Below are 16008 nucleotides of genomic sequence, written 5' to 3'. Positions count from 1 at the left end.
CCTCAACAAAGTATTGAGTAAAGGGTCTGAATACCTATGTAAATGTGATATTTCAGTTATTTATTTTTAATGACTTTGGAAAAATTTCTAAACACCTGTTTTCGCTTTTTTATTAAGGGGTATTATGTGTAGATTGATGATTTAAAAAAATAATTTAATCCATTTTAGAATAGGGCTATAACGTAACAAAATGTGGAAAAATTGAAGGGGTCTGAATACTTTCTGAATGCACTGGACTGAATGTTGCCCCTCAGCCTCCAGAGAAAACAATCCATGTTTGTGCATCTTTCTTTATAGTTATTGCACTCTAGTCTTGGCAATATCCTGATAAATCTCTTTTGCAACCTCTCCAAAGCCCCCACATTCTTCCTATAGTATGGCAACCAATACTGGTCACAATTCTCCAAATATTACTTAATTGAAATTGTATAGAGCTGCCATATGACTTACTGACTTTTATAGTCAATGCCTCAACTGTTTTTCTCTCTGGAAAGCATGAACTAGTTTGCCATCTTTGCAAATAATATTTGGACATGACAGAAAAGGATCCAGTGTGCTTTCTTTGTTCTAAACTTTATCTGATGCAACTGGTCCATCTGTATTGTAGCAACATTTTCCTTGTCATTCATTTTCCTTAAGCTGAAAATGTCACAGATTTGCATCCAAAATAAATTGTAATTGCAACAGTGGGTTGATGCAATTTGGGTTTAGGAAATGGATGGCGAGTAGGATCAAAGCTTTCCTCAAATAGATAATTTGGATCCAGTCCTGAAGCCTTCCATATGAATCTCCATGCTCTTTGCCCAGAATTTTCTTGGATCAGCGAGTGCTTGTTGTCCTCTGGTCTGCTTTTATGAGGAGTGGATGTTCAGTGCCAGTTTGGTCCACAAACTCAGCCTCTACCTGTGGCACTGCACATCTCGTATGTGTATATGACAAATAAACTTGACTTGACTTGACTTGACTTGGCAGAGCCCCTGGCCAGTATACAGACTTTCACGTACAAACATAATATCCTTTTCACAGAAAGGCTTTGGCAGCCTGAGTTGCCATATCGCCAGGCTAAATTGGAGGTCCAAGCTGATTTTAAGTGAAGCTCAGACATTACCTTTCCCTCACAAATCATCTGTGTTTGAGTACATCTCATTTTAATAACATTTTTGGTGGAAATATTTCACTAGGACTAGGAGTAGAATTAGGCCATTCAGCGCATCGTCCACTCCGCCATTCATTCGTGGCTGATCCCTCCTAACCCTACTCTTCTGCCTTCTCCCCATAACCTCTGAAACCTGTACTAATCAAGAATCTATCTATCTCTGCCTTAATAATATCCACTGACGCCCTCCACAGCCTTCTGTGGCAAATAATTCCACAGATTCACCACCCTTTAGTCTGAGACTCTCCCACTAGTGGAAACATTCTCTGCAGATCCACTCTATCCAAGCCTTTCACTATTCTGTACATTTCAATGAAGTCTCCCCTCATTCTTCTAAACTCTAATGAGTATAGTGCGGACAAGCACTCATCATAGGTTATCCAAATCCAAGGCGTAGCTATGGGCACGGGCATGCCTGCCTCTTCGAAGGGTACGTCCAACAATCCTTGTTTGAGGCGTACCATGGCCCTATCCCCAACTCTACCTCTGCTACATTGACGACTGCATGGGTGCTATCTCCTGCACCCATACAGCACTCACTGACATTCCATTTCACCACTAACTTCCATCTGGTACTCAAATACACCTGGACCATTTCCGACATCTCCCTACCGTTTCTTGACCTCACCATCTCCATCGCAGGTAACAGACTACTGACCGACATCTACTACAAACCCACTGACTCCCATGGCTATCTGGACTACAATTCTTACCCACCCTGCTTCCTGTAAGGACTATCCCCTACTCCCAATTCCTCCGTCTACGCCGCATCTTCACCCAGGATGAGGTGTTCCAAACCAGGGCATCGGAGATGTCCTCATCCTTTAGGGAAAGGGGGTTCCCCTCTTCTACTATAGATGAGGCTCTCCCCAGGGTCTCTTCTATATCCTATAGCTCCGCTCTCACTCCCCACCCCCCACTCGTAACAAGGACAGAGTCCTCTTTGTCCTCACCTTCCACCCCACCAGCCGTCACATACAACAGATAATCCTCCAACATTTTTGCCACCTCCAATGGGATCCCACCATTGGCCACATCTTCCCATTTCCTCCCATTTCAGCTTTCCACAGAAACCGCTCCCTCCGTAACTCCCTGGTCAATTAGTCCCTTCCCACCCTTCTCACCCCCACCCCTGGTACTTTCACTTGCAACCGCAGGAAATGCTACACTTGTCGCTTTCCCTCCCCCCTCGACTCCATCCAAGGACCCAAGCAATCTTTCCAGGTGAGGCAGAGGGTCACCTGCACCTCCTCCAACCTCACTTATTGCATCCGCTGCTATAGGTGTCAACTGCTCTACATCGGTGAGACCAAGCGCAGGCTTGGCGATCGCATCACCCAACACCTCCGCACAGTTCGCATGAACAAACCCGATCTCCCGGTGGCTCAGCCCTTCAACTCCCCCCATTCCATATCCGGTCTTTCTGTCCCGGGCCTACTCCATGGCTAGATTGAGTCCCACCACAAATTGGAGGAGCAGCAAGTCATATTTTGCTTGGGTAGTTTATACCCCAGCGGTATGAACGTTGAGGTTCTCATATTGGAGAACCCCTTTACTTCTCCAATTTCAGGTAGTCCTTGCTTTCTCCCTCCTTCCCCTCCCCTTCCCAGCTCTCCCACACCCAACTGTCTCCGCCTCTTCCTTTCTTCTTCAAGGTCAAGAAGGGTCTTGACCTGAAACATCACCTATTCATTCGCTCCTTAAATGCTGCCTCACCCGCTGAGTTTCTCCAGCATTTTTGTCTACCTTCATAGGTTAACCTACACATCCCTGAGATAATTCTTGTAAACCTCCTCTGGACCTTCTCCAGAGCCGGCACATCCTTTTTCAGATATAGTGCCCAAAATTGCTCACATTTTCATCTTGGCTCTTTGGTGAAATGTTGCATTGCATTGGTGAAGGAATTGTGCTCTTTGTTGCTGGTTCCTGAGTCTATAAACCTTTGGATGGATGAGGTATGAGAATAGAAGGTAATAGATAACTTAAACTGAATGTAAAGGAGTATTTGAGGCTCCTGGACCTGAAACCATTGGAATTCTTGTGGCACAGAGCACACAACAGCTGCTGACAACGTTCTACCGCTGCACCACAGAGAGCATACTAACGTATGGCATCTCTGTGTGGTATCTCAGCTGCACGGAGGCGGAGAGGAGAGCTCTTCAGCGCGTCGTCAACAGAGCGCAGAGGATCATCGGGACAGAGCTACCAGCCTTGGAGGGCATCTACCACACGCGGTGCCTCAGGAAGGCCCTCAGCATCCATAAGGACTCATCACACCCCTGCCACGGTCTGTTTCAACTACTTCCCTCCGGCAGACGTTACAAGGCCTTCTACGCCCGAACCTCCAGACTCAGGAACAGTTTCATCCCAAGAGCTATAGCGGCTCTGAACCGGCCCTAATGAGTGCCCCCCCCCACCCACCCCCTTTGGACAGTCTCCCTCAGATGGTCACGTCAATCAATTCAGCTTGTTTATTTATGTATTGTATTTATTTACCTTTCCTGGACATCAGTGGAGCTGCACACTAAATCTCGTTGCACTGACGTGCAATGACAATAAAAGATATATTATTATTATTATTATAGATGAAGGTGTAAAATAGACTGATTTTTTTTATTGTTCTTATGTTTCTGTGTCCATGAGCAGTTCTCTTCTGAGTAAAACAGGTTGGAATCCCAAGTCTCACTACCACACAATTAGTTTAGTTTAGAGATACAGGTCGGAAACGGGCCCTTCAGCCCACCGAGTCTGCATTGGCCAGCGATCCCCGCAGATTAACACTATCCCACACACACACTAGGGACAAGTTACACATTCATTAGGCCAATTAACCTACATACCGGTACATCTTGAGTGTGGGAGCATACCGAAGATCTCGAAGAAAACCCATGCAATCACGGGGAGAACGTAAATACTCTGTACAGACAGCACCCATAGTCGGGATCGAACCCGGCTCTCCGACACTGCAAGCACTGTAAGGTAGCAAGTTTACCGCTGCGCCACCATGGCCGCCCTAAATCATTGTGTCAACCTTGTTTATAATATGAATCTCAATTTCAGGTGCAAATTTTGATCTTTTCATGATGGCAACAGGGCAGATTGAAATTTGCATGCAAGACAAATTCACAAGCAAGCTCTAAAGTAATAGAGATAAAAATATAGACAGTTACAGTGGAGCATTAACCGACACCTGGTCTTATTGACAATCTTTGCTTGTGTTGATTAGATACAGAAAGGAAGAGATTATAAATTTGGACAAATGGAAATGGATTTAAATGTATAGTCTCCAGGCAAATGATAAGATAACCCTGTACTTGCTTTCCTCTTCAACAGCTAATGTTGAAATAATGCATCATTCATTCACAACATGGTGAAACACTTTGTTGTAGAGCAATGCCCACTTTTAAAAGAATGCTTGCACATTGTAGCTTTTGGTTCTTTGTTCCAATAAAGTATTTATTTGATTACCTTTAAATTATTCTGGAGATCAACTTCTGCTACCTGTTCAGGTGGAGTTCAGATACCCAAATCCCTGTGTGAAAAATGGGTTCTCCAACTTTGCAACCGACCAATTTTCAGACTGTAGCATTTGACTATTGTCCCACTCAAAAGGCAAAGTGTTTTCTTCTGTCTCTACCCCAACCCATCATCTTGGATAACATCTTTGTTAACTCTTCCCCCATTTTCCCTTCTCAAAGCAAAACGCTGTACATTTTCCAATCTCACTAGTGACACAAGATTCACATCCCGATCAAACAATTGAACACCATTATTTATCCTCTTTGAACAAGTGGAAACTTGCCCAAAAGATTTTGCAAATATATAGAAGATAGACACAAAGTGCTGGAATAACTCAGGCAGCATCTCTGGGGACAAGAAAAAGGTAATGTATCAGGTCAAGACACTTCTATAGTATTTTACCAGTAACAAGATATTTTGACAGAAAATTATATTGAAAATATTTGGGCAACAGATGCCTTTATTCTATTCATGTTACAAATTTATAATTTACTGGGTTTTTTTGTGCTCAAACAGTTAGGGCAAGGAAAAACAAAAAAGCAACTATTGCACATTTACAAAATAGGATACACGGGTTTACAGTTTGCATAAATGTCTTCTACCATACAAGATACACGTGTGATTGGTATTTCTGTTCATCTGGAGAAAGAAAGGGAGCATTCTCTTTTTATATAAAAGCAGTAGCAGCTGGCACTTTACTTCTGGAAATTCACTGGATTGAACAAATTGCACATTTGTTTCATGATTCATCTTACCGCAGATATTTACATAATGAAGCACTCAACAGATTATTTGAACAGTTCTTCGTCCAACTTGGCATTAAAAGTTTACAATGTATTGCAACAGATCTGAACAGATTAGTTTGAAATGTTGAGCTGGTTTTTACATTCCAAGAAGTGATTTTTATTCTAAAGTTTACATATATTAACATTGATGGGAATCATTAGTAGCAGGGGCAGATGAATTTAGTGAATAATACAACATTTTAAAAAGTGATGCATTTGCATTTCACCATTTGTACTTGTAATCAACCTGATTTCATTTCCCCCAAAAGTTATTAGGTTGTGGATTTGGTTGCTATTCATGCCTGTACATTGTGCTTTGCTCATCAAACAATTAAAAACATGATATTCTTAAACTATTCCTTTCATAAATGTGTGGCATGTGGAAAAATAAGCATTTTCATTTCAATGAAACAAACTTTCGATATCTCTTGTTTAAAATGTCACAACTCGGGTAAACCACCTGCTCATTTAGTCAGTATTACACATCAGTGTTAAGACACTGATTAAATTAAAGTCTTTGTGGAATATTACAAAACACGTTGTGTAATTAAAAATAGTTTTTTGATTTATATGGACATCCAAACTATAAATGAATAGAATCACAGACAGTAACTCATGGACCACTCCTGAAATATACCTGAATAATCTGCAAAATGGCTTATCTACTAATAATTGATTAAATCTAGATACGGTGTTAATGTGATCTCTATGAAAACATATCTATCATATCAGTTCTTTATTAAAGTATATTTATTAATTTCCTGAATTGGAAAGGCATCCCAACTGACGTTGTGCAGCAGCTGCTGTGAATAATGATCCATCAAACATCCTGTGCAGTTAAAAGTAGTCGAGTGTCACATGTAGCTGACATATTTCACTCATCTAGCTTTGACTCATCCAATTTTGAGACAACTGCCGGACTTCACTATTTCTTCGAAATGTCACATGGGCATCATTTTGCGGGCTGTGTAGTGATTCGGGTCAAATATCATTCCCTTCTAGTTTACCAGACCCTCATCCACATCGAGCCATCTCACAATGGAAAATTATTCACTACTATATTATTTTACTAAATGAACTACAGAACATGTTGATGAATCTTGTGCTTCAATGCAGTGACCCAACGAGCAGTCAGCCTTCATACCAGCTCAGATTGATTACTACACAGAAGGGATAGTGGAAGTGGCTGCTGTGTTGTTACCTTGGCGTTACCAAAAGTTCTAGTTATTTAAGGAGTAAAAAAAAAGGTATATACATAGTGCTATTTTCAATTTCAGGAAGTCCCTAAACCTTTTACGATCAACATATTACTTTTGAAACATAGTCGCTATTGCAGTAACTACAGGAGTGAACTTGTGCACAGCAAGTGCCCATGAAAGAACAAGTTGGTAACAACCAGGTGGATGGATTTAGAGGCGAGGGACATTGGATAACGTCTCTGCTTCTCTCCAAAATAATGCCATGGGATCCTTGAAATTATCCATGTGGGTTCCTCACATGGAATTGTAATATAGAGATTTGATGGCCATCAAGTGGAAGACTGCCTTCCACAGATCAGGTTTGTCCAAAACATTGAATCTGTCAATTTGATATTCTGTTTTGAAAGTTCTTCTATGGCTGTTGCTGGTATTGCCCCTCTGTGGCAGTGTAAAAGTCTTCAAGCAGTCCTTTCAGGTATTCAAATGTTGGACGATTTTCAGCACTGCTTTTCCAACAATCTTTCATGACATCATAAAGCTCCTGGGGACATTCCTCAGGCCGTGGCATACGATAACCGCGCCCAATAGCATTTACAACTTCCGTGTTGGACATGCCTACGAGAGAGCAAAATAATTTTACTTAGACAGCGTAAGGTTTTAAAAAGATGACTGCAATGAAAATAGAGAGATGGGGAGGGAGACAGCCAGAGACAGCGAGTGAGCCCGGGACCGAGCATCCAGCCTTCCACCCAGTAGCTACCCACCAACCACCACCTCCACTGTTTGTGCCTATGCCGAAGGACACCTTGGCTGGCTGGTGGGTGGGCCGGCAGAAGGGTCCCCCCCCCCCAGCAGCGCTGTCCTTTTACAGCCGCTTCCCACTTTACAGCCGCTTCCCATCAGCTGCTAGTAATGAGGGATAGACTTGGCTATCCTCAGTACAGCAACATTGTTCTTGACGTTGCTGTACTGAGGGATAACCAAGTCTATCTTTCTTGGCTAACATATGGAAATTACTTGTTGTCAGAGAAACAATGAAACATTAGGCAATTTGAATAATATCTTGAGCAAAAATAATATCTTAATAATTTGAGCAAACCACAGAAAATAAAAATAATAATAATATCAACTATTATGGAATAATACTATATGTTCAGCCATATGAAGTGCATTATATGTCAAAATACAAAAAAAGTTAACAATAGTAGGATAAGCAAGAAAAAGATATTTGCTGGAATGTAATAAATGGCTCAAATTTATTCATGTGTAGTCTGCCAATGTAAACGTTGTTCAGAATGTAAAAAGATTATTGCATTAATAGAACTGCACAGAAATAGCCTTTTGGCCCACAATGTCTCTGCCAAACATAAATGCCAAGACAAAACCCTTATCTGCCTACACACAATTCATATCTCTCAATTCTCTGCAAAACCTTATGCCTATCCATAAATCTCATTATTGCATCTGCCTCCACCACCACCAATGACAGCGCCTTCCAGGCATTCACCACCCTCTGTAAAAAGGTTGCCCTCACATCTCCTTTAAACTTTGCCCCTCTCACCTTACAACTACAGTGCTTTCAAAAAGTATTCATAAACCTTCACTTTTTCCACATTTTGTTACGTTACAGCATTTTAAAATCTTGTAAATTCTTTTTTTTAATCATCAATCTACACACAATACCCCAGAATGAAGAAGTGAAAACAGGTGTTTAGAAATTTTTTGCAAAGTAATTAAAAATAAATAACTGAAATATCACATTTACATAAGTATTCAGACCCTTTGCTATGACACTCAAAATTGAGCTTAGGTTCATCCTGTTTCCATTGATTATCCTTGAGATGTTTCTACAACTTGATTGGAGTCCACCAGTGGTTAATTAAATTGATTAGACATGATTTGGAGATGGCACACACCTGTCTATATAAGTTCCCACAGTTGACACTGCATGTCAGATCAAAAACCAAGCCGTGAAGACAAAAGAATTGTCTGTAGACCTCCAAGACAGGATTGTGTCGAGACACAGATCTGGGGAAGGGTATAAAACAATTTCTGGAGCATTGCTGGTCCCAAAGGGCACAGTGGCCTCCATCATACTTAAATGGAAGAACATTGGAACCACCTAGACTCTTCATAGAGCTGGCTGCCCGGCCAAACTGAGCAATCAGGGGAGAAGGGCCTTGGTGAGGGAGGTGACCAAGAATCCGATGGTCATTCTGACAGCTCCAGAGTTCATCTGTGGAGATGGGAGAACCTTCTGGAAGGACAACTATATCTGCGGCACTCCACCAATCAGGCCTTTATGCTAGAGTGGCCGGACGGAAGCCACACCTCAGTAAAAGGCACATGACAGCCAGCTTGGAGTTTGCCAAAAGGGTTGTTTTTTTTGGTGCTCTGGTCTGATGCCTAGTGTCACATCTGGAGGAAACCAGGGACCCACGCATCACCTGACCAATACCATACCTATGGTGAAGCATGGTGGTGGCAGCATCACACTGTTTTTTCAGTGGCAGGAACTGGGAGACTAGTCAGGATCGAGGGAAAGATGAACGGAGCAAAGTACAGAGAGATCCTTGATGAAAACCTGCTCCATAGCGTTCTGGGCCTCAGACTGGGGTGGAGGTTCACCTTCTAACAGGACAACAACCCTAAGCACACAGCCAAGACAATGCAGGAGTGGCTTCATGACAAGTCTGTGAATTCCTTGAGTGGCCCAGCCAGAGCTCGGACTTGAACCCGATCGAACATCTCTGCAGGGACATGAAAATAGCTGTGCATCGACGCTCCCCATCCAACCTGACAGAGCTTGAGAGGATCTGCAGAGAAGAATGGGAGAAATTACCCAAATACAGGCGTGCCAAGCTTGTAGCGTCATACCCAAGAAGACTGGAGGCTGTAAACGCTGCCAAAGGTGCCTCAACAAAGTACTGAGTAAAGGGTCTGAATACTTGTGTAAATGTGATATTTCAGTTATTTCTTTTTAATTACTTTGCAAAAATTTCTAAGCACCTGTTTTCATTTTTTTTTATAAAGGGGTATTTTGTGTAGATTGATGATAAAAAAGAAAAAAAAAATCATTTTTAGAATAAGGCTGTAACATAACAAAATGTGGAAAAAGTGAAGGGGTCTGAATATTTTCTGAATGCACTGTATATATGCCCTATAGTATTATATATTTCAACTGTGGGAAAATGATTATACGCTACCTATCCCTCTGATAATTTATGTACTTCTATCAGGTTTCCCCTCAACCTCCAGCATTCTGGTGAAAACAGTGCAAGTCCGTCCAACCTCTCCCTTTAGCTACTGCCCCATAATCCAGACTAAATTCTAGCAAATCTCCCCTGCACCCTTTCCAAATCCTCCACCTCCTCCAGTATTGGGATAACCGGAATTGAATGCAGTTCTCAAAATAATACGTTCCACAAAACTTTTAGATTAGAGCATAATCTGTGAAAATTATATTGAAAATGTATTGGTATAAATAAATTATTGTCTGCTGTTTCATAACGTCAAATTCGGTTTTGTCCCAAATCTTGCCCTAAAAATAGTGGGAAGGAAGACTGATGTGCATGGTGCCTTTTTGACAAAGGCTTTTACTGGGATAACATAAGTTCTAGAGTAATAAAAAGGAACTGCAGATGCTGGTTTATCAGTCTGAAGAAGATCCCCCAACGAAAAATCAATTATCCATTTTCTCCAGATATGCAGCCTGAGCCGCTGAGTTATTCCAGCATTTTGTATCTATCCAATCTCCAGTGTACTCCTGATACCCACAGTTCTTCTGATGTCTGTTATGTATGGTGTATTTTGCTTTGAGCAGTGAAAAATGAAACATTTGTAAAAGTTTCAGTTCCAGGAAGGAGACAAAAGACTGAATTAGCCCATATTCTATTGAAACTTTACCAAAGTAATTCTAAGCAGTAATATCAAGAACAGAAGGGTAAAAAAAAAAAAGGCTGTGGGTAATCCCGGGGCATTTGGTGGAATTTAAGTTCATTAAAGGCCGACTCTTTAGCTTAGCGTAGAGATACAGCTTAGAAACAGGCCCTTCGGCCCAACGAGTCTATGCCGACCATATACTGGTGCCCTCCCCTATTGTCTCATTTACTGGTGCTCTATTCTAATCTCCCACTTTGGCTCATATCCCTTCAAACCAGTACCTGCCTAACTGGTCCTTAAACGTTGCACTACCTCCTCCGGCAGCTTGTTCCATACACCCACCTTTGTGTGGAAAAAGTTACCCCTTAGATTCCTATTAAATCTTTTCCCCTTCAATTTAAACCTTTGTGCTCTGGTTCTTGATTCCCCTACTCTGGGCAAGAGACTCTGCGCATCTATCCAATCTATTCCTCTCATGATTTTATGCACCTCTATAAGATCACCCCTGATCCTCCTGCTCTCCAAGGAATAGAGTCCCAGCCTGCTCAAACTCTCCCGAAAGTTCAGGCCCTCACCAACATCTTATACAACTACATCATGACCTCCCAACTTCTATACTCAATACTTGACTGATGAAGGCTGATATGCCATTCTCGCTATTGAGGGAGTGCAGCGTAGATTCACTAGGTTAATTCCCAGGATGGCGGGATTGTCATATGCTGAGAGAATGGAGCGGCTGGGCTTGTATACTTTGGAATTTAGAAGGATGAGATGGGATCTTATTGAAACATATAAGATTATTAAGGGTTTGGACACGCTAGAGGCAGGAAACTTGTTCCCGATGTTGGGGGAGTCCAGAACCAGGGGCCACAGTTTAAGAATAAGGCCATTTAGAATTGAGATGAGGAAACACTTTTTCACTATGGAATTCTGTGGAATTATCTGCCTCAGAGGGCGGTGGAGGCCAGTTCTCTGGATACTTTCAAGAGAGCTAGATAGGGCTCTTAAAAATAGCAGAGTCAGGGGATATGGGGCAAAGGCAGGAATAGGGTACTGATTGTGGATAATCAGCCATGATCACCTTGAATGGCGGTGCTGGCTTGAAGGGCCGAATGGCCTACTCCTGCACCTATTGTCTATTGTATAAGCCTTTTTGACCACTCTATCTACCTATGCCTCCACCTTCATGGCATCCTGGATCCCTCTGATCTACAACACTCCCCAGAATCCTACCATTCACTGTGAGGGTCCTGCCCATGTTTATAGTATAGTTTATTATCACATGGACCGAGGTACAGTGAAAAGCTTTTGCTGCGTGCTAACCAGTCAGCGGAAAGACAATACATGATTACAATCGAGCCATTTACAGTGGAGAGATACATAGAGTCATAGTCATAGAGTGATGCAGTGTGGAAACTGGCCCTTCGGCCCAACTCGCCCACACTGGCCAACAATGTCACAGCTACCCTCGTCCCATTTGCCTGTGCTTGGTCCATAACCCTCCAAACTTGTCCTATCCATGTACCTGTCCAACTGTTTCTTAAACGGTGGGATAGTCCCAGCCTCAGCTACCTCCTCTGGCAGCTTGTTCTATACACCCACTGTGTGAAAAGGTTACCCCTCGGATTCCTATTAAATCTTTTCCCCTTTACCTTGAACCTATGTCCTCTGGTCCTCGATTCCCCTACTCTGGGTAAAAGACTCTGTGCATCTACCCGATCTATTCCTCTCATGATTTTATACATCTCTATAAGAACTTCTACGCTCCATGGAGCAGAGACCCAGCCTTCTCAACCTCTCCCTATAGCTCACACCTTCTAGTCCTGGCAACATCCTCGTAAATCTTTTCTGAACCCTTTCAAGCTTGACAATTATCTGTTTAATGGAAAACAATCCATGGCAATTCTGAAACTTGCTTTCACTGCATACAATGCTTAATGCAAAGGAGTGCAATCCTAAAACAATGAAATATTAATCTACAGGAAGAATGACATCAAATCATAGGATGAAATGGAAACAAAAAATACCAAGATCAAAGATCAATCATGTAATGTCCTGTTGGAAGCTTGGCCAGTATGTCACCCCAGTTGTCAGACTTCATGAAATAAAGGAACTGGTAAATTTGAGGCATTTCTCAACACCAAACTTTAATTTTATTTCCCCCTTCTAAATTTAACTATAACTGATTAAGAAAGAAACTAACTCAACGGGATTGGGAAAGACCAAAGAGATTTCGAAAGATACACAATTTTCTCATATTTCGTGTTTCTCATGACATCGGTAGTCTTACAGTCTCTTCTGCTTCTCAGTGCATTCCTGCAAGTTCCACCCTCCCACTTATTTATTTGTAACTTCTCTCTCACATCCCTGATTTCCCCCGATTCTTTGACACCCACCTATAATTAACTGTAGCATAACTTTAATGGCATGGGAAAAAAGACCAGGGAGTTGCAGGGGAAAAAATAAATAAAATCACATAAATTCCACATGAACAGTATCTAAGCTCCAGTTGGAAGTGGGAGCTGTGTGGCAATGGTAAAATCACATTTTAAGAATTAAAAACATCACTTGGTCAGAGAATGGAACAATCAGCATGGTAACAACTTATTGGTTCATTCAGATCAAATGTCTGAGATCATGAACTTTACTCAGGGTGATTGGAATACTTTGTCCCTGAAAGGTGGTGAAGGCCAGATCATTAGTTATATTTAAGGTGGAGATGGATGAATGTTTGAAAGATTGAGGAACCGAAGGTAATGGGGAACTTTCGAGTTATCATAGGTCAGCCATGATCCTATTAAATGGTAGGCAGGCTTGAGGGTCCTGGTAGTCTACTCCTGCTTCTCTTTTCTTGTGCTTTTTTAAAACAATATTAGCAGATCAAAGCCAAGCTTTTGGCTCCTGTATCGCAAAGTTCAAATCTCTTCCCCAGCTACTCAAGGCAAGCTGAACCCAATATTTTCCAACCCTGCGGCCCTGTTCAGAAATAGAAATTCCACATCTAAACTCTCGACAAAGCAGTTTTATCTAAACTTTCCAACCCATTACCACCCCAACCACAACCCTTAATTTAGCCAGTCATTTCTTAACTTGCTGATCAGAGTCTTACACTATAGATACCGCAACTCTCAAAACGTTTGCGTTGATTTAGTTTATTGTCACGTGTAGCGAGGTACAGTGAAAAACTATTGCTAATCACATGCTACCTAGCTATCCAGAATGTAACGCAGTCTAGCTAGATGTCAACCTATTCTTTCATCTGAATCATCACTGACCACCGTTGGAACAGTCTTCTCTAACACATCAAATTTACAATCCAGATCTTGATTTAATAAATGTCCTTGGATCTTCTCCGTGTTCTGCAGCTCCGCCAGCCACTGCTTCCCTTCCTTATTCCAAATGTCAGCTTCTTCTCTGCAATCTGCTTATTCTCCAGAGGTGATCTTTGTTGGTCAAGCTGTGGCATACCCTCGCAGAACCCATGATTAGTTTAGTAGAATTTAGTTTATTGTCATGTGTACCGAGGTTTTGTTGCATGCTATCAAGTCAGCAGAAAAACAATACATGGTTACAATCGAGCCGTTTACACCATATAGATACATGTTAAGGGAATAGCGTTTAGTGCAAGGTAAAGCCAGCAAAGTCTGATCAAGGATAATCCAAGGGTCACCAATGAGGTAGATGGCAGTTCCGGACTGCTCTCTAGTTGTGCTAGGGTAATCCAGTTGTCTGATAGCAGCTAGGAAGAATCTGTAGGTGTGCGTTTTCACACTTCCATACATTTTGCTTGATGGGAGAGGGGAGAAGAGGGAGTGGCCAAGGTGCCTTTGTCTTCTTTTCTTTCACAAACTTACTGAAAACTTACATTTTTGACTTTGCTTTTGGTTGCCTCTCTTTACTCCATTGCAATGGAGGGGTGTAAATATAAGGAAGGATTTATAGGCTGGATTTATTTGCACTGGAACAGAGGTGGTGCAGGGGTATCCTTAGCAAGGTTTACAAACCTTAGAGAGATTTACATTAGGGGTATATCCAGGGTAAATAGTTAGTCTTTTTCTCAAGGCAAGGGAGCCTAGAACGAGAGGACACAGGTTTAAGGTCAAATGAGAGAATCTTAGAGGAGATCTGAGGCGCAAGTTTTTCCAATACAAAGAATGATAGTTATCTTGAATGAATTACCAGAGGAGGTGGTGAAGGCAGACACAATTCCAACATTTGAAACACATCTGTATGGGTATTTAGATCGGAAAAGGCCCAGTGCATGCAATTGGGATTAGCGTATGTGGGCATCATGTTCTTCATGAATAAAGTGGGTCAATAGGTCTGGTTTCTCTGCTTACTTTTCGCTGATTTTATGATTAATAAGATCACGGTTGATTCGATTTTAACTTAAACATCGCTTTCCCTTCTACCCATAATCTTTCACAATTTCCCTATGATTAATCTATTTATCTCGGTTGTGAAAACATTCAAAGACTCTGTTTCCAATCAACTCTCTCTATCCACCCTGCCACTCCATCTTTGAGAAGTAGTGTTCCAAAAACAACGCTCAGGAAAAAACGTAGCCACTTATTGTTGAATATTCCATAAGAGGAAACATCTTTTCCACATCCAACCTGGCAAGATCCTTCAGGATCATGAGTTTCAATAAAATCCCTTCTTATTTTCCTGAACTTCAATGAATACAAGTCTAACTATTAGATCCTTGTCTTATCATTTCTACATAAGTAACATATTCATTCTAGAGCATGTTACTTATGTAGAACTGTTTATGTTAGGTTTGAACTATTTAATAAATTCATGTAGATGCTCACAAATGAATGCTTTTTCTATCCTTTCATTAAACTTTCCTCAGCCAACCGATCAAGTTCCAGCTGCAATTTTTACAACCATATTTGCTATCTACAATGCCACTCACTTCAGTGCAAATTTACCAATCATGCCTTGTACACACTCATCCAAAGCGTTGATATAAATGACAAATGGCCATGGGCCCAGAACCAAACCCTGAGGCAGTGGTCACAGGCCTCCAGTCCAAAATCAATCTTCCACTATCACCCAGCTTCCTTCCATGAAGCCAATTTTCTATCCAGTCGGCGAGCTCCCTTGGATCCCATGTGATCCATCCTTCCAGAGTATCCTACCTAGGAACTTTGTCAAATGCCTTGCTGAAATCCATCCATATACCCAGCTTTTAAAGTTGGACGCGCTCCATTTAGAATTTTAACTCGTGAGCTCACCACTCTGTCATAAGTCTTCTTCCCAGTCTTCTTTCCAGTTTAAACATTGAAAGGTTTGCAATGGGTTTTGAATTTGCTAATTTATTTTCGATAAAATCTCCATTGAATGATGGATTAAAGGATCTTTTGTAGCATTAATAGAACAAATCTGATACGCTTTTGTTATGTTTATGATCAAAGATACAGTTGAGCAATTTTGGGTTTGATTCTGTATGTGCAGTGTTGTC

General features: G+C 41.6%; 1 protein-coding gene across 3 annotated transcripts in view; it reads right to left on the bottom strand.

Moving 5' to 3' along the window:
• Positions 1 to 5103: 5103 nt before the first annotated feature.
• The window catches only part of lyn (LYN proto-oncogene, Src family tyrosine kinase), a 108879-nt gene continuing 97974 nt past the window's right edge, over positions 5104 to 16008 (bottom strand). For all 3 annotated transcript variants that reach the window (XM_033019744.1, XM_033019743.1, XM_033019745.1), the window contains exon 13: positions 5104 to 7274. In XM_033019744.1, coding sequence (XP_032875635.1) covers positions 7072 to 7274 — 203 coding nt within the window. In that variant the 3' untranslated portion in view covers positions 5104 to 7071. The remainder of the gene's footprint in view (positions 7275 to 16008) is intronic.

This window comes from Amblyraja radiata, chromosome 4 (assembly GCF_010909765.2).
Source record: "Amblyraja radiata isolate CabotCenter1 chromosome 4, sAmbRad1.1.pri, whole genome shotgun sequence".
Lineage (NCBI taxonomy): Eukaryota > Metazoa > Chordata > Chondrichthyes > Rajiformes > Rajidae > Amblyraja > Amblyraja radiata.
The sequence above is the reverse complement of the archived record's forward strand: the minus strand, read 5'-3'. Positions and strand labels throughout refer to the sequence as shown.